Source organism: Pteropus vampyrus, unplaced genomic scaffold, assembly GCF_000151845.1.
Source record: "Pteropus vampyrus isolate Shadow unplaced genomic scaffold, Pvam_2.0 Scaffold35, whole genome shotgun sequence".
Lineage (NCBI taxonomy): Eukaryota > Metazoa > Chordata > Mammalia > Chiroptera > Pteropodidae > Pteropus > Pteropus vampyrus.
In genome coordinates, this window is record NW_011888816.1 from 7,147,230 (window position 1) to 7,166,631 (window position 19,402).

General features: G+C 44.5%; 1 protein-coding gene across 1 annotated transcript in view; it reads right to left on the reverse strand.

Moving 5' to 3' along the window:
- CLSTN2 (calsyntenin 2) overlaps positions 1-19,402 on the reverse strand; it is a 397,528-nt gene that overhangs the window by 7,875 nt on the left and 370,251 nt on the right. Inside the window, exons 10-12 of the mRNA XM_023529032.1 lie at positions 15,191-15,357; positions 7,667-7,815; positions 3,227-3,444 (exon numbers count right to left, since the gene is read on the reverse strand). Of these exons, the coding sequence (XP_023384800.1) occupies positions 3,227-3,444; positions 7,667-7,815; positions 15,191-15,357 (534 nt within the window). The remainder of the gene's footprint in view (positions 1-3,226; positions 3,445-7,666; positions 7,816-15,190; positions 15,358-19,402) is intronic.

Consider the following 19,402-nt stretch of genomic DNA (forward strand, 5'->3'; position numbering starts at 1 on the left):
ACAATCCTAAGTACCACCGCTGCTTGGATGGGTGTCTAGGCAGCATCGATTTGTGTGAAGAGTATGAATACAGTCATCAAAAGATGTGAATTTCAATGCCAACGCTGCTACTGAGAAGATGTATTGTGTTAGAGAAACTACCTATCCCTCAATTTTTTCATCTGTAAAGAGGGCAAGGGTCTTGACAGGATTTAAAACAGTGCCTGGCACATTGTAGGTGTTCAATAAGGAATAGCTCTCATTTGGGGCCAGAGATAAGTGCCCCTTCAACATGCTCTTGTAGCTTTCTCCATGTAGTCACAGTGTGTATCTGTTACCCCCAGTAGACTCTGAGGTTCTCAGGGGCAGAAGCACTGTCTTTTTATGATGGAGTCCTCGGTATCCAACCCAGGCACTGGCATGGAGCAGTATTACTATACATTGCTCAAATGGAGCTGCACCATTAAAATAATTAAACTAATTAAGTAAGTTGGTTCATCTAGTTGACAGCTGTTCGTCAGTCTAGCTGTCTTTGCCTGATTTTGGGGGCTCTAAATTTCCCAAAGGGATGTCTGAGTATTTGAATGCTGGACGGGTAGGCAGTCTTAACAAAAAGTCTTACCTTAAAATAAAAGCGACAGGTATTTAGGGAGTTATTGCTGTGTACCAGGCACCGTGCAAACAAGATCCTAACAGACAGACATTGGAGGGAGGACTAGTATAATCCCATTTCCCTGATGGGGAAATGGAGGTTTCAACGGGGGGACTGGAATGCCCAGGGTGACACAGATAGAAGGCGAAGAGCTGGGACAGAAACTATGACATTCTGATTCCACAGTTTATGAAATCTTAACCTCTGGGCCAGTAGTCTTCAAATGTTTTTGATCTTACAGTTTTTTATTACAAAATTTTTGAACCAAGATCATTTAAATAAGTATATTTATTTATTTATAAAGAAGACTAATATATTTTGTACATTATAAAACATTTATAAAAACAGAAATTAAAAAGGACTCACTAAAGAGAGAATTATTTTAAATAATTATTTTACATTTTAATTTTTCATTGATACCAAAAATATTTTGGCTCTCAGTAGATATATACTTTTATAAATAATTTTTTATGCTTAATTTTTAAATTCTTGCCAATCTCAATGGCTTCATGTGTCATTGGCAAAATCTAAGTGCACATTAATATACACCTAAGACAAAGTCTATTATTAATAATAGTGTATGTGTATCTCTATTTCAAATAATCTTCTCATGGTTTCTGTTTTTTTTCTGTTTTTTTTTTTTTTTTTTTTTGCCAGCTTCTTGTCAGATCAGATTGGGTCATTCTTGCTCCCACCTCACTCTCCATGTGGCTGACGTTTGTGCGAGGTAGGGGTCTCTGCCATTTTCTCATTGTTATTTTGTGCTCGCATTAGGGAAGTATCTTCCATCTGCAGTTTCCTTGATTCCCACTGGGATGAAGGGACTGTGCTGGGCTCAAGGACTTAGAGGTGACTAAGTCTCCATGGTTGAGCCCTCATGGAGCTTCTGATCTGGTTTAGTAAACAGACAACCACCACCGAGGGCTAGTGAAAGCTGTGTGTTAGAGGGTAGCAGTAGTGGCTGGGGCTGTACGGAGCAGGAGGCCTAACCCAGTCTAGGGGGCAGGATGATGGAGGAGAGAGCCTTCTGGAAGAGGTGTTGAAGGCAGAAATGTTTGCTAGCAACGATCGATCGGGATGGGGAGGGAGAAGAACCCTCCAGGCATAGAGTGGAGCAAGAGCAAAGGTGTGACCTAACACAGAGGTGTATGTGAGAGAGAGGGTTATGTGTGGGGGACTTGCCGTCCTTTGTACTGAAACAGCACAAAGAGTGAGTCACTTGGGATGGAAGATGATGCTGGAGCAGGTCACTGAGGCAAATGCCATTAGCCTGCTTGTTTAAGGCACCCATAATCATGGTTATTCTAACAATTAGAGTAAAAATTTAAAGGTGCTAATAATAGGTCTAGGGTACTTGGCGATGTGCTCTGCAAGCATCTCTCATAAACAGAAGGTAAGAAAAGGACCCAGATAATTGCTTTTCCCTGCACTGTCTGTGTGCTGGTGTCAGGCCTGACAAATCTAGCTGCTCTCAGCTATAGCCTGCAACCACTCAGGTCAGAGGCCTTTCCTTTTTTGTCTGATTTTAGCCACAAGTGAGGGGAACAGGGAAGATCACACAATCTAATGCCCCTTGGAGGGTAACTAGGAAACCGCCCTGCCTAGACACCTGTCTATTTTGTGAGCTAAGAAGGGCTGCTTTGCAGGGGTCTCACCATCCGCTAGGGACCAGGGTGATTTAAGGCGATGGGTAATTAGGATTATTTTAGAAGCAGCCTTCAGGGCCTCAGGCCCACTGATGCCAGCACATCATTAGCAGCTACTGTTAGAGAGGGAGAGCAGGAGTTGAAAGTATTCTCTTGGAGAAGGCAGCAAAGGACAGTTCTCGAACGGGTATTTCTCCTGTAGATCCGGGCCCCAGGTTTTCCTCCCTCCCTCCCTAACTCCCTTCCTTTTTTTTCTTGCCTCCTCTAACCCCCTCAAGCCAGCAGAATATACTGTAGCTTTCAGTGCAACTAAGTGTTTCTCCCTGGCAGATAATTCAAATTACTCTACTTTCGCTGAACAGCCCTCCCAATAACGAAACCGTTGGAAAGAACAATCGGAAGGTTCCCTGAGAGCTTAGAGTAATATTGCTGAACAAGACTTTTACTGTGTATATATTAGGATGCAGTTATGTTTTTTTCTTTGCGTTTCTTTAGCTTTTCTTCTGATTATAAAAATCGTAATGCTCACTATTGAACATTTTGCAGTTGCAGAAAAGTGAAAGGGAACAGAAACAAATTGGCTCTTATGCGTCTCAGAGAATGTCGCTGCTGGTATTAGGTGTGTCTTCTTGACATTTTTCTATGTACTTTTTTCTTTACATGGTTGAGATCAGTCTATGTGTAGATACTCAGTAATTTGCATCTTGCTTTTTGTCATGTTTAGCATAAATGCCTTTCTTCTAACAGCACGTATATGGGGGTCCCATGATTTGCTGAGCCATTCATTTCCCTTTTATTTATTTATCTGTGTTGTTTCCAGATTTTTTTTTGTTTGTTTTGCTACCGTAAATACCTTGCTATGTGGAATAATACTGTTATCCTGAAGTATGATTTGATGTGGCTGAGAGAACTCAAGGCCCACTGCCCACAACTCAGGATGCACCCATACCTGTGGTCTTCAAGTCACCTGGGGCCTCAGCTTTGGCTAAAGTGCTCACGATCTTGATGTCAGGGAAGAGGATCACTCCTCTGGCACTTTCAAACTGGGCAGCGGGTCTCCAGAAGCGGTCTGTGCCACGGAGGGTGATCTGGGGCTCGATGGCCTGCAACACCATCACGTAGGTGTCCAAGTCAGGGATGCTGATGCACACATCTTCTCCAAAGCACCTGGACAGGACACGATGTAACCATCCATCATGCGGCCATGGACATGGCTACATACAGCCTCTTCTAGTCCTTGATGAGGCATCCTGATCACCTAAGAGTCTCCCAGGATGTCAACAGACATTTAAGTTTAAAGACAGATTATAGTCAAAACAACTAGCGATCTAGGGACTTAAAAAGATTGGCTCCTGGGAGAAATAGGAATTTTCTATACCAGCAACAAGTAACCATTAAACCTTTAATTATCCTTTAACAAATTAATCAATGGCAACGTTAATTAGATAGCAACTGCTCATTTTGTGCATTAGGATTTGGTAAACAAATTGCTGTCTAACTGGTTAGTTACAGCCATCTTACTAAGTGAAACCCCAGGGCTAAACTCTCCTGCCACGGCCTATATATTATCTCTCTATGAGGGTGTCACACGAGTGTGCCTGTCCCAGGTGTGCTGGCAGAGTGCTATAGTAATCATGCTCTTTTTTCCTGATGTGCTGCCACAAAAATATTTGGGAGGCAGAATGGTGGCATGACAAGAGCAAACCTGGGAAATTAGACAGGCAAGGGTCCATGGCTGGGCTCTGCCACTCCTGGGCTGGGTGACTCTGGGCAAGGTGCTTCGCCCCTGTGAACCTCAGTTTCTTCATCAATGGAATGGGAAGATGATAATTATCTTACTGTAGTAAGGATTAAAAGCGACAACATATAGAAAAGAAGCCGACCCAGAGCCTGTATCATGGTTGAAGCTCAGTAAATGTTGACAGGTCTGATACTCTCATCAGACCTCATCGGGTATCTGTGTCATCAGCACTTTCAGCTGGTCATCCAGGCCAGAACCTAGGCTGCAGTGGAGAACCTCAGGGTCCAGATGGATGCTCTGGGAATGCTGGGTGAGCTCCAGCTGGTGGCAGTGATCATCCTGCATGCTTTGGGAAAGTTTCCGAGGGAAGGGTAGGCTGGGTAGTTCCCACGCTGGGCCGCTCTACCCTCTTTCCTAGGTGGGTGAGGTGTGGGAGCAGTAGTGGCTCCTACTCCCAGTTTTCTCTGGCCTTTGTCACACCAGCCCCAGAGGACACTCCTTTCCTCACCAGTTTAGGGAAGCCTGGTATCAGAGCTGAAGACCGGACAGGCTGGTTCTTCTGAGGGTGACTTCTCCTTACCTCAGGCCTTCAAGGGTGTGTGTGTGGGGGTCTCCATTGCTAGAACTATTGAATAAAAATGCCACCTGTGGGCTTTATCGTGGCTCTTGATCCAGGCCCCAGCAGAGCCATCTTTCCCACCTTTGTCCCAGTCTTTCTGGGTCCTCTTGGCTCCAGATGATATATGACTCACCTTTTATCTCCCAGAAGTTTTTCTGGGGTCCCCTTCCTAGCTGCCTATGGCAGCTGCTATGGCTGAGAAATGATCTGATAGGCCAGTAAGGGAGTTATCCACAGGCTTTGGTAATAATCTCACCTCCTAAATCTAACTGCTCCCTGGAGACAAGAACCATGCCTTCTCTTTCTCTTGCATACTCATGGTATTTAGGAGCTCTACAAAGCTGGGCTGGTTAATTAGTAAACATGTGTCAAGCACCTACTATGTACCAAGAACTGTACCCTTAAATCACACCACTTAAAACTGACTCCCTGAGAATTTACAGGAAACATCTAGGCATTAGATCAGATACAGAATAAAACAGAGAAAGCTGGATCTGAGCTGACGAAACAACAGAATATTTTCTTTACAAAGAAAACAAAAGGAGACAGAGTGTTGCAAAATGATGTAGATGATAGAGTCCCTGTTCATCCTTCTGGCGACCACACCGAAGTTGTGACAGAAACAAGGAGCAGCAGCAAAGAAAAATTGCCTGGAATCTAGATAAACAAGCCACACAACTAGGGAGAAATCCGAGAAAGCACCCTGCAATGACAGAAGGTAGGATGGGGCGAGGACACGGGGCCGCCCTGTCCCGAGCAGCTGAATGAGACGGAGGCTGCGGCAGCGGCAGACGCCTCTTAAAGGGGCCGCATCCGCGAGCGAGCGGATCTTCATGGCAACGGACTTATTCGCTCTGAGCATCAGTGCCAACTTGGCTGCGCGCAGGTGGCATGAGGGATTTATAGGGAGATATTGTCAGACAGAAGGTCGAGGTGAGACTCGTTATGTACAGAAGTGCCGGGGGTATCCATTGTTCCGTTGAGCCCTCTCCCCTCCCAGTGTGCCAACACAGCGCCGCCATAGCTGTGACGTCATCAAACTGGATACCAGAGGTCGCTCCTCCCAGAGCATTCCCTGAAACCCCACCTCCCCCAATCTGAGCCCCACTCAAGCCACATCCAGGTGAATCCTCAGTGAGTCAGATGCGCCTAGCTGAGCAGCACCTAGACTCACATTGGAGGCAGCTGGCCTCGGTTTCTGGTGTGGCCTTTTGAGGCAACTATAAGCACAGCATCTGTGGATTTTGCTTGCTGAATCTTGACAGGTGGCCCCGGAGGGGTAGAGGTCTGAGCTAAATTTGGCCTGCAGCTGAACCCCCTCTCAGGACTGTGCCACTGGACACCTACTTCACAAATCTGCACTAATAAGCCTGGGAGACTAAGGAGCTTTGCTTAGTACATAGAAACAGACACGGAAAGGCAGCCAAAATGAGAAGACAAAGAAGCAGAAACCATATGACAGAACAAAACAGAGATCCGGATATAATGGAGTCAAGTAATTTAACAGATGCAGAGTTCAAAACACTGGTTATAAAGATGCTCAATGAATTTTTGGGAAATGTAGAGAATTCCAACAAAGAGATAAAATACATAAAATGGAAGTGGAAATTATAAAAGGGAACCAGTCTGAAATGGAGAACACATTATCCGAGATGAGAAGTATATTAAATGGAATAAACAAAGGAATAAACAAAGTGAATAAAGAAGAGGATCACATGCCCTATCTAGAGGACGGGAATCAGGACACTCAAACAGAATGGCAAGAAAAAGGAGGCCAAGACTATAAAGATGATTTAAGGAGGATATGGGACACTATTAAGGCTCCAAATATTCGTCTGATAGGCATACATGAAGAAAATCAAGATGTCGAACAGCTGTTTGAAGAAATAATGATGGAAAACTTCCCTAATCTGGTGAAGGAAATGGATATAAAACCCTAGGAAGCTCAGAGGATTCCAAAAATCAGTGATACAAAGAGGCCCACACCCAGACACATCATAATTAAAATGCCAAAGTTTATATACAAAGAAAGAATATTAAAAGCAGCAAGAGAAAAACAAATAATTACTTATAAGGGAACATCCATATGACTGGCAGCTGATTTCTCAAGAGAGACTACGCAGGACAGAAGGGCTTGGCAAAAAATTTTCGAAAGAATGAAGACCCAGGATATACAACCAAGAATAACTTATCCAGCAAAGTTATCATTTAGAGTTGAAGGACAGATAAAGAGCTTCTCAGACAAAAATAAACTAAAAGAATTTACCACCACCAAGCCAGAATTACAGGAAATGTTGGAGGGACTTCTTTAAGAAGAAAAAACATGAATCGAAAACAAAAATAAAGAATGGTAACAATTATATTCCTATCAATAAGTGTCTTAAAGGGAAAAGAATTCAGTGCTCCAACCAAGGGATGGAATGGCTAAAAGGATAAGAAAACAAGACCCCCACATACGAAAAGGAAGGGGATGGAAAAAGATATTGCTGTGATGAACCTAGAGGTATTTAAGTCAGACAGAGAAAGATAAACACTATATGATTTCACTTATATGCGGAAATTAAGGAATAAAAAGAACAAACTAATCAAAAACACACTCACAAATATAGTGGACAATGTGGTGATGGACAGAGGGGAGAGGGATTTGGGGGGCTGGGAGAATGGGGTGAAGGGTTAAAGAAGTACACATTAGCTGATGGATGGTCATGGGGATGGGAAGCCTGGCATAAGGAATGTAATTAGCATTAATACATTGGCTAGGTGGACGGTCAGGGGAAGGAGGGAGCAATTGGGGGGATCATTTTACTAACTATATAGATGTCTAACCATAGTACTGTATACTTGAAAATAATAAAAATTAAAAAAAAAAGAAAACAAAAGGAGAATAAAGATTTACTGGGGCGTCTTTACAGGGATAGCAGAAAAACTGGGAACAGCTGAAGAGAGGTGTATCTTGTTTTGCAAGGGAACGTCCCCAGCGACCATCCCCACTGCTTCAGCTAGGCCCAGGGTGACAGGCATCGACTCACTGGACTTTGGAGGAGACCTTCAGACGCCTCACGCCCGCTGTCGGGAACTGCCTGGAGTTGATGTAGGAGACCTTCTGCAGGGCGTGGTTGATGTTCCCGATGTCATCACCTTCCATCACCAGGATGGACTGTGAGGGGTTGAAGTGATACTGGAAGACAGAAGATGGTATCACAGGAGAGAAAGACCAGCGACGTATACAGTCCCGTGGAAACCCTACGAAGGCCAGCACGAGCTGTCTCCAAAGCATCTGCCAGTGCAGCAGCTGTGTGCACAGATAACTGCTTTAATCCCTCAAGCAATCCCTGCTACCCTCTGGGCTTCAGGACCCTCCTTTATAAGTTCCCCAGGGTTTATAAACCCCCAGTAATATTGGCCTGAGACACAAGATGGAATTCTGAAATCCCAGGCATAGCGTTCTGCCAGCCCAGCTCTCAGCGGGAGTGGCTCATTCTCTGTGCTACTAGAGGATCCTGACCAGAAACTTTCAGCCCTTGGACTGTATGTCCCTCAGTCAACAGCCTAGAAACTTGGGGTTTTGCTTGGTTCCTTTTGCTATTCTTGTATTTTTGCCTTGAACTGCTCTTCAATTCACCTTCCATTCCAATTCCTGACTCATGCCCCGCCTTAGCTTCCAACCTTAAAACTTGTTTTTAAGTTAATGGCTTTCCTTCTCTCTTAGAGCTGATTCTTGGTCTTGCTTTCCTGGTGCTAAACTCTGGTTTCCCAGAAGATTTACTCACTTGCTGTTTACATGCCTGCCAAATGCCCTAGGTTTGTTATCTCTTCACTCCATTTTGAGTTCCTGGGATCCCATGCTTGGTGAAGGCCAGGGACTATCATGGTCCTCGCTGAATCGTTTGGGTCCTCAAACTGGATAAACTAGACACAGACTTCTGCCTCTCCCTGTACCCTCTACCAGCTACTCTTCTTTGCATGGAACATGCAGAACAGTTCTTGTACCGGCCTGAGTTAGTGATCTTGACACATTTCTGAGTAAGAATTATTAGGAACTGAGGCCAATAAGATGTTAGGAACATATCTGTGGATTTAGATTACGTATTCAATACTTGTGTCACAGGATAGATTTTCATGTACCTTCTTGGCAACAATTATTTATTTTTTTGAATAGATAATATATCCACATGGTTCAAATATTTACGTGCTAAATCAAAGTATCCGTCTTACTCCTATCTCTCATCCACCCAGTTTCTCAAATCTTATCCTATACATGGTCACTGTTATATCAACTTCTTAGTGACAGATTGCATTATTGTTCACAATTAGTTGCTTCTCTCCCCAGGGAGGGGTTTATACATGCCTGTCCTATTGTCAACAGGCTTGGTTATGTGATTTATGGTAACCTTCCCTGCAGGATGTACATTTTTGCCCTGTTGCACTCAGTAGTGGTCATGTGACTTGCTTGGACAACAAAATGTGGGCAGAAGTATTGGTTGGTTAACAACCACATGGAAGTTTTAACAGCCAGTTCACAGTTTGCGTGTTGCTTTCCTTCTGCCCTGAAACCTGCAACGTTCCCATAAAGTCTGTTCTGTCAGCCTGGGTCTCACAGTGAGGGTGCTTCGAATTAGAGCTGTAGCCCAATTATAATGTACATATAATGTCAACAATAAAAAGAAGTTGTACAAGCCACTGAAATTTTTAAGTCATTTCTTACTGTAGCATAATCTAGCTTATCCTGACAGTTATACTTAAGCATTCTTATGGATATGTAATCAATGAATATAGATTCCTATTTTCCTCCTTTCTTACACTAAAAGTTACTTTTTTTTTACATACTATACTGTGCTTTGCTTTTTTCACTTAGTTCATGTTTTGGAGCTCTTTTTGTATCAATACATAATAAGCTTCCATATTCTTTTGTACAGTTGTATAGTATTAAATAATACTGTATTAAATAAATTACAATTTTTTTACCAGTCTCCTAGTATAAACATTTGAGTTGTTTCCAATCTTTTTCTAATGCCACAATGAATAATCTTGTACACATAACATTTCGCAAGGGTAAATATACTTGTAGAGTAAATCTCTGCAAGTGAAATTTCTAGATCAATGAGCATATACACTTTAAATTTTGACAAATGTTCCCAAACTTCCCATTGCCAGGGATTATATCAGTATACACTCTCTCTTGCAGTGTGTGAGAATGCCTCTGTTCTTAAAACCTCAACAAGAGTATGCTGTCAGACTTTGGGATTTTTGCTCATCTGATAGGTGGTGATACACACCATCTTAGTGTAGTTTTAATTTGCATTTCTTTTACCATGATGGAGACCGAATACGTTTTCATGAGCTTAAAGACAAATCTATTCATTTAAGCTTTTCCCTGATGTGACTTAGATATCTTTATAAGAGTTCTTTGTTCTGTGCCTGGATTCTAATAGGAGGTGGATGTCTCATGAGCACTATGGTGACATCGATCTATATAAGTCCCTTGCACTGTGGCCCCTAGCCAACTGATAGCTTAATCTCTGTCTCCTTCAACTATCATGTCCATGTTTCATTGTTCCCTCCTCCTTGAGGCCTCCCCAGCTTCCCTCATTTAGGTACTCACTGCACTTCTGTAGTGCTCATGAAATAGTAGTATAATTATTATAGTTCAGTGACCTTGAACTTACTGAGGACAGGAGCTCTGACATATCCTTGACTCCCGGAACCTGGTCCTAGTGCCTTGCAAGCCCGTTAGATGAACGAGTGAATGATCCCTCCAACCGGCAGACGTTTTACTCAGTATCATCTCCTGTGACTCCCCCAAAGGACTCTCTTTTTAAGTCACTTGTCTTTTCAGTCAAGCCTCCTTGGGAGTCATTATCGGTGCTCATCAAACCCTATTCTCCTTTCCTTCCTGGGCATCCTGGAGGTTGTACTGCCCAGCTGCTTCGTGCCACGTATGGGCAGGGCCATGTGACAGCATCTGACCAAAGGGATGTGAGAGGACGTGATGTGGGAGCTCTAGGGTGAGGCAGTGAGAAACCCTTGCAGGACCCTCCAGCCTCTTTCTTTTTCACTTTGGTGGTCTATGGCAGTCTAGGCAGAAACCCCACTCCACGTTCCTGACTTAGCATGAGAGAAAAACAAACTTTAAGCGGTAAGCCATAGAGATTTTGGAGTCATTTACTACTGCAATCGCTTAGCCGATTGGAAGAATTCAGCCCTTCCTGGGCTGAATTGCCACATAACTTCCCCAAGGTTATGTGGTATCCCTGAAAGATCATGGGCTGTGCGAACTGCCACACCCCCGTTCTAGTACAAACTACGGAGTACAACTTTGGACTATATACCTCTCCTTTCTGGACTTTATTTCCTCACTTAAAATAACGGGGCTATTACTATCTACCTCTCTGGGGCTTAAATGAGATAATGTATAGAAGTGACAATCTATGCTAGCTTTGATCATAATTCTTAACATTCTTATAATTATGTCTGTACCGAGTCTTTGCCTGAGCTGGTTCTCCTGCCTTCACTGCTCTTTGCTTGTGATCCAATTCCCTTCTGTTTTCAAAGCTCTGTCTCTGAGTTGTGACATCAGGCCACAAGCACCACTCCCTGTACTGGATTCAGGAGTCCTCGGGCATATGCAAAAGTGATGCTGCCGTCAGCCTCTGGGTTGCCTTTTATCTTGCCGTGGATGACTCACTGCCTGCCATGTGATGGTGAGTCATTAGAGAGTATTCGCAAATCACCCGATTCACATTTGAGCAGATTCAAGGTCATTCTTCTAAAAACACCACAGGTTTTTCTGCCCCGTCACCATTATGGCGGTTTTGTGGTGCCGTTGCTGTCTGTCTATCTGCCACTCCCAGCAGACCGTGAGCACCTTGAGAGCAGACTCTACTGACTTTTCTCAGCATCGCCACAAGGTCTAGCACATGACGAGCATGAGACAAGGAGATGACCCCTGCAGAGGAGGCCAATCTCTGAGCCCTGCAGGAGGGCTGAACAGGAAAATCAAACAGTTCTTCCAGAGGGACGGATCAGCAGCAACCCTTGGCAACCAGCAGAGGGCACATTCCCACCACAACCAACTCAGGAGAGGAAGGCTTAGGGAATGCGTGGAATCTCCAGTTAATACTCTAGGGTGTTCGCCAGGGCACCCCAAGGACTGCCACAGGGCCTAGCCATCAACCTAGTTCTTGCAGGATCAATAAAGCCCTCCATTAAGTAGGTTTTGTTTGTCTGTTTTGCTGTTTTAAAAAAACGGCAGTGTTCACAGCCCTGCAGTGTGACTGAGGGCCGGTCTCTGGCTGTGTGGGACATAGAGTAGTATTGGCATTACCATAGGGGCTGGAGGTGGCTCTTGGGGACTGAGTAGAGAGTGACAGTGCTCATTCTCCCCTGGGAAGTTGTGCTGTAGCCATAGTAATTCCTTTCTTTAAGCCAAAAAGCTGCTAGACTGATGGCCTTTGCAGAGTGGTCAGCTCTCCTAGAGGATCGGTCTCTGTCACCAGCTACCTACCAGGCTGGGACATTGGTGAAAGTCCTACTCAAAGCCTTGGCCTATTTCTCAAGGACAGGCTTGCCACGGTAGGCCAGGCACCTTGCCATTCCCTTGAACACCTGCCAGCACCCCTAGGCTCAGCCAGAAGATTTGCCATGTTAGAAGAAACTCTGCCACAACTGTCACCCAGGCTTACTTTTCAAAATAAGCTTGGACAGCAGGAAAGCCAAGCGCAGGGCTAGCCCAGCAGGAGAAGGGAATTGTGATTCATTGAGAGTCTATTTATTAGGTTTGCTAGGGGAGATCTATATCTATGTCTGTGTCTGTATCTATCTCTGTCTCTGTCTCTATCTCTGTCATCTCATTTATATGTATATCTTTGCCATATCTAATATATAAAAAATATATAAAAAAAAATAAAATACATAAATACATATGAAATTCAATTCTTAAAACATCCCTGCAAAATAATGTTAAGCCCATTTTACATGAGGGAATTGGGGCTTAAAGGATTAAAGTACCTTTCCCACTGTCACCCAGCTAGTAAGTATCCGCACTGTAATTTGAACCAAGGATTGTCTTGTTCCCAAGTTCCTGCTCTTCCCCGCTCTTCCACACTGTGGAGATGACAAATTGGCAAGGATTATGCTATGGAAATTAGAACAGGGCAATCTTAAGGAGTGTGGCTATTCTACAGTGTCCTGTCTGGATACAAGATAGCAACCATCCCAATCATTAGGCTTCAGACATGCTGGAGAGATATTCAGAAATATGTAGATCCAGGGGAAAACAAGTAAAAAGAGGAACCACACTGGGTCCTGTGACCAGACAGGAAGTTTCCTGAATCGCAGGCGGACTTCATTTCTTTTGGCTGGCCAGGGAGGGGAGAGGGGACCAGGAACCGGTAAAGAAAATAATAGTCACCATTCAGAAATGAAACGAGGGATAAATGGAGGGAAGGTGGGCAGGAAAGAAGCTTTAATAATTTTAAGAATGCCTTCTAATCCAAGTTTGGACAAGTCCCTGAGCCCCAATCTCCTTATTTCTAAAATGGGGTCATACTATTTAATTTGTTGTGAGGATTACGGATAATGAACTTAAAATAGTCCCCAGTGGATGCATTGTAAATCATGTGTCTTATTAACTTCTCACACGGTGCTCTAGTTCTTGTTAGCTGCACACTAAGGATGGAAAAGGATCCTTCGCAGTGACTGGTTATGAGCAGGCGGCATCCTGAAGAGCCAGGTCAGCCCCGCCCCACAGCTTCATGTGCCACTTTGTTTAGAACCTCCTCTTTTCATAGGCTATGACTGCTCTGTAGAAATTGCTATGATTCCCAATTTATAATTCTAAGATGTGTGGCTTTTAAGTCCAGCATCTTTGGTTTATTTCTTCTGTAGTTGTTGGAATCCTGAAACTGTGCCCCCTAGGGGATGGCCCAGGGCAGAGAAGACCCACTCAGGAACAGAGAGCAAATCCGGAATCAGACAGAGAGGTGAGGGTTGGAGGATGGATTTCTGCATCACTGGCTTGACAAAACATTAAGAGCACACACAAACATCAGGTCAAGGATCAAATCCCAGGCTCTGCACATGAGGATTCTCTGTATGTGAAATGTGCCATGAGGAGCTTGCCTGGACCAGCTGCCATAAATAGACGGTCTTTCTATTATGGGGTAGTCTTGTGAGTTTCCTTCAATGACAGGTGACTAGTTTTTGAGAGCACGTGTATGTGTGTGTGCATCTGTGTGCATGTGTGTGCGCGTGTGTGTGTTTAATGCACGTTAAGCAATGTTCTGAAAAGCCATTCTTGCCTTATCCTGTCTGTGTTCTCCCATCCTCCCCTTCTGACCCAGTCAACAGGGTGAACATCCTAAGCCCCACACCTGTCCAGATCATGCTTTACCTGGAGCCCTTCAATGGCTGCCTGCTGCCCACAGAAAAAAAAAGGTAAATACCTAAACTATAGTTAAACATAGTTAAAAAGGCCCCATGATGTGACCTCTGCCTATCTCTCTGACAACACTTTTTACCTTTCCTCCTGTAATTTGAGCACTTGTAACACTGGCCTTCTTGGAGGTCCAGTGTACCCTGTGGGGTTCCTCAGTCCTCTGCCATCACTCAGGCTTTTGGCTATGCCTAGAGTGACTTCCCCCACCTCTTCTCCATTTCCACACCCTGCCTTTCTCCTGGTCGGTTCCTATCCATCCTAAAACATTCTGCTCAGACTTTGCCTCTTCAAGGAGCCTTCTGAACTGCTGTTCCTCCAAGTTTTGGAGTCTTGATGCAGGACTGCTTGCCTAGGTTCAAATTCTAGCTCTGCTCATTACTAACTCTGGGATCTTAGGCACATTTCCTTTCTCTTCATCCTCAACTCCTCATGTGAAAAATGGGAATATTTATGGTAACTTTATTATAAGGTTGTTCCAGGGCTTAAATGAGTTAATATCCATAAAGCTTTCAAACAGCGTGTGACATGAGGGAGACCCTCAGTAAATGTTCTTTTGCATGGATGATAAAAGTCATGAATCTGCTTACATTTCCTCTGATGGCCAGAGGTGGCTCAGAGCCTAATCTGTGCCTCCCCTTAACAATGGGGGACCCAGCGACCTTCACATCTGCTTTCTAATTCCGCCCCACATGGGATTGACTTTCTTTTCTAATTGTATCTTACATGGTCCAAACTTTATTTTTAAAAACATTTTGGAGTGTACTCTTGCATCCTGCTTTAGTTCGTTTAGGCAAACAAACAACAAAGCACCAACAAATCAACAAAAAAGTGAAATAGCAACCATGTTCAACAGTAGACATTGAACATGGGCCAGCTTTTGGGTAGTGAACTGATTACCTACAAGGGCTTTATCTAGGAATTTCAGGGGATGGCAGCAGGAGTCCATCATGGTGTCACAGTCACTAATCTCCGCCCCGCAGGGCAGCACCTTCGCCATGGCACCATCTTTGTGCAACTAGACAGAAAAAGACTCCATTTCTCAGAGTGCGCTGGCACTGGGCAGCCTCTGCCTCATAGATCAACGTCTTATTGGGGGTTTTGCAGGCTTCTTTCTTACCTTTATTCCTTGGCCAAGGCTTTCCAGGGAATTAATATCCAGCCCTTCCTTGCAGGCCTGCAGGCAGGAAATCACCTTCTGACTCTCCATTTTTCCAGGGCGGATGGTGAGACTGGCCAGGCTGCCATGGAAGAATTGAGCAAACCGTGGTTTGGTGACCTCTCCTCCTAAAAGAAAAAGTAGCACCGTTATTTGCCCTGTGGAGATGAAGTATGAAATACCACTTCAAGACACCATCTGGCGAGGGAGCCAAGGACACTGCAACTGTGTCCCCTAGATCTGATCATTCCTTCCAAGTGGTGAGCCGAGTGGTCAGAATCTCAACAAGAAGATGTTATGTGCCGCCAATTCCTTCACATTCTACAACTGCACCTGATTTAGGAATCTTGGAATTTTTGAATTTTAAAACAGTTATTTTCAGAGATATGGACCATCTTAGAAGATAGGAAAGGATTATGGTGTAAAAACAGGAGGGAGAAGGAAGCTACCATTGATTGAAGGCCTACTGTGTGCCAGGCTGCCTGCTGTAGACTTATCTGAGCAAGCCTTCAAAGACGGCATCACTGTTTCCAGCTGACACATGAAGAACCCTGAGATTCAGAAAGGTCGAGGGACTTGTCCCAAGACACCAAGATAAATGCTGGAGCTGGTACTCTAGTCCTGGCCTGTCTGACTCCAAAGTGGGCATTTGCTCCTCTGTATTCCACTGAGAGGCTGCCAGGCAGTCAAAGAATCCCAGAAACCCCACATCCATAGGTACTGGCTCTCTCAAAATGTATTGATTTCATATCTGCTCAAGTTCGATTTCTTTGACTTATAAGGACTTCCCTGATTCTGTTCTACCTCTGACTTCTTTCTCGTGGCCTACTTTCTATTCTGTACTGGCTGAGTTGAGTCCTGTCTGAGCTGGGGTCCACTCTTCAGCATGTGAAATGTCCAATGTGGCTTGTGATGCAAAGACAGCCTGGAAGTTACCTCCTCCTATCATTTCCATGGTTTTCCAAATTGGGCCTCCCCTAAGGTCCATTCGAATCCTCACCTTCACCAGAGGCCTTCTTCATTGACTTCGCTGAGTACAGACCCTTCTGTCTCTGGGCAGCCTACACTAACAGACTTAGCTCTGATCTTGCACTTCTGTTTGTTCAAAGAGGAAGCAGAAAACATAGGAAAGATGGATTGGTGTCAAACTTCAGATTTGCTAAATCCCCGGCAAGTTTTCATAACCTCTCTGAGCCTCTGCTTGCTTGGAGGAACACTTCCGGGTTTGGCCTCCTTGCTCTCCTGTGCTAGCTGAGCAGGTCCTGCAGTTTCCCAGCTCCTGCAATGCATGGCCAGCACCCTCCTCCAGCAGAGAGCACTCCAGTGAGACTCCTCCCAGTGAACAGCAAGCCCAGCACCCTAGAGGGCAGATCTCTGAAAAGTTCTGCTTGAGTGACACCACAGTGACTTTTCTGCCCTTCAGTGAGCCATGCTATGTCAGCAAAGTCTGGGTGCCAGCTGGGAAGTAGAGGGGAGGGATCTCCCTTGGGCACGCTAGCTCAGCCCTGGAGGAGTAGATACTCCTGAAACCTGCATTCCTATATTCTTTAGAGTTCTCTCTACTTCTTAGTAGCTAATCCTTCATTATTCCTATCCCATGTTATGGTTTATAATTCTATTTTCCTGTTCATATTACTGTGTGGTTTCTCTTTCCTGAGTGGGTCCAGATTGATAAATCCTCTATGTTTGCACACAGACCTTTGGTCACACTCAATCCTCCTCACACTGAGACACCACCTCTGAACTGCTCAATGAGGCAAATCCCACTGGTCCTTCAAGGCCCCTTAAGCCTCCTGTTCCCTGCCGCTCACAGAAATCTTTCACGGGCCCCCTGCCTTCCATGCCCTCTCCCTGCCCTGAGCCCCCTGCCCACCGTGCCCTCTTTCTGCCTTCAGCCCTCTGCCCACTGTGCCGTCTCCCTGCCTTGAACCTTGGAACACTGACAGTTCATTTTAATGTACTCCTCACAACCCAACATTGTTAATTAATGGTTTATGTGTGTGTTTTATGTCTTCAATCGCCTATAATGATGGTTCTCAACCTTGACTGACAACTTTAATCATCTGGGGATCTTTACAAAGACAAAAAGATCCTGGGTCTGGGTCCTAACCCCAGAGATTGTGACTAATTGGTATGGGGAGTTTTAAAACCTCTGTAGGTGAGTAAAACATAAAGTCAAGGTTAAGAACGACCGGGCTTTAAGCTTCTTGTGGTTGGGCCTTCTGCGTAGTCCTTATGTGACCTCTTTTCTTTATGCTACCTGCAGGCTTATTCTTGCCACTCTTCACACACTGCAAGAATTTATTTGTTTAAGTCTGTCTCTTGAATGGCAGGGAGCACTCATGCATTATTCATTTCAATGAAGATAATACTAAACAGGTAATGAAGACAATATTGAGCAGGTATTAGGGGCTGAGGGGTGCAACAGGCACTTTGCATAAGTGGCTCATTTATTCCGCTCAACAACACAAGGACCCTTGTATTGTCTTGGCACCCTGCACCATACCTGGCACACAGGACGCATTTCATAATTGTTTGCTGAATGACAGGAGATGGTGAGCTAAAAACCAGCAGAGCGGTGGACACTGGTGTCTCTCCAACATCTATCTCACTCCTGCTCTCTTGCGACAGCAGCTCTGGAGTTGGGGGGTTGACTCAGGCTCCAGGGGTGGATTCTATTTAGTCAAAGTTAGTCAGATTTTTCTATCCCCATTGCTCTAGTGACTAAATTAGGTGTGGACTTGGGATCAAGTACCAAGGTGAAGCCAATCAGTACCTGGCATCCAGTTAGCCAAAGGTATTGATTCAGGAATAATCATGAGACCAAATTTAGGCCAATGAGATGGGAGGAGAGACTGACTGGCAGCTCCTGGGAAAAGAGCTTCCATTTTCTTTTCAGAAAGTTTCTAGAACCTACTCTTGCTCTCTTTCCCTGGAGACCATTATGTGAAGATAGAAGGCCAAGAGCTGCTGCAGCCTCTTGCAATCAGACCAGGGACAATGTGCAATGCATGAAGGAGTGTGAAGCCAGGACAGTCACAGCAGGCTAAGTAGAACTCTGAGGGGACCCTTTCTACCGTTCTACCATGGGATGACCTTAGCTGTGGGAGCCAATCATCTATCTTTGTGGTTTAAACCATTTTGACTCACATGGTTATTACTTGCCAGCCAAAGCATCTTCACTTTGGAAATGAAAGAAGAACGCTCTATTGCAGAGCTCAGGCCACAGGGAACTCTAAACAGATCTGGCTCTGAGGAATGACCTGAGAAGGCCATTGGTTGAGGGTATAGAGGAGTCAATTTGGAGCCTTCAGTTCTAGGTCCTCAAGGCTCCCATGCGTAGCATGCTCCTCAAAGTCATCAGCATGTTCCTGCCATAGCAAAGGGACACTTCTTTTGACCTGCAGGAAGAAGGGTGTGAGCCTGGGTATGAATGGTAGAGCTGCCACTTTCCAGGGCATTCGGATGGTCATCTCTTCCAAATATCATTTATTGAGTATGGACTATGTTTCTAACACTGTGTGAAGTCCTCAACATACATCGTCGTATTGAATCTTCATCAAACTCTTGGGAGGTGGATACTTACTCTACAGTTATAGATGAGCAAATTCAGGCTTAGAGAGGGGAAGTAAGTGGCCCAAGGCCACAAAAGTAGGAAGCGTGCAGTGTGTGATCTACAGTGTGAATATATCTATCCATGCATATGACTAGATGGGGTATCCTGGTGGTACTGGCCAGCCCAGTCCAATGAGGCTCAGAGACAGCCCACGCTGGTATAGCATCTAGCTTCCCTCAACTGCTCACTCAGCAGCTGCATTCTTAAAGACTAAACTTTGCAACCTTTTGGATGCTAAAACATTTTCCTACGTACTATTTTCTCTCAGCAGAATGTTCATGTTCTATATTTTTGACTCAAGAATCCCAAATCTGTGTTGTACTCTATTTCTTAGTGATGCAGCTCTAGGAAATCAATTCAATTAGCATTTTGCAATAGGAGACCAGTATAAAATTTAAAATATATTTGCACTCAGGGGTGGTTGTGATTCAGGATTTTAAAATATAATGAATACAGAGAAAATCTCTTTCTTTTTGATATGTAGGGTATCTGCATATACCACATGGCTCCTCTGTTAACATTTAGATATAAACATGCTCATGAATTATTTTAAGGAA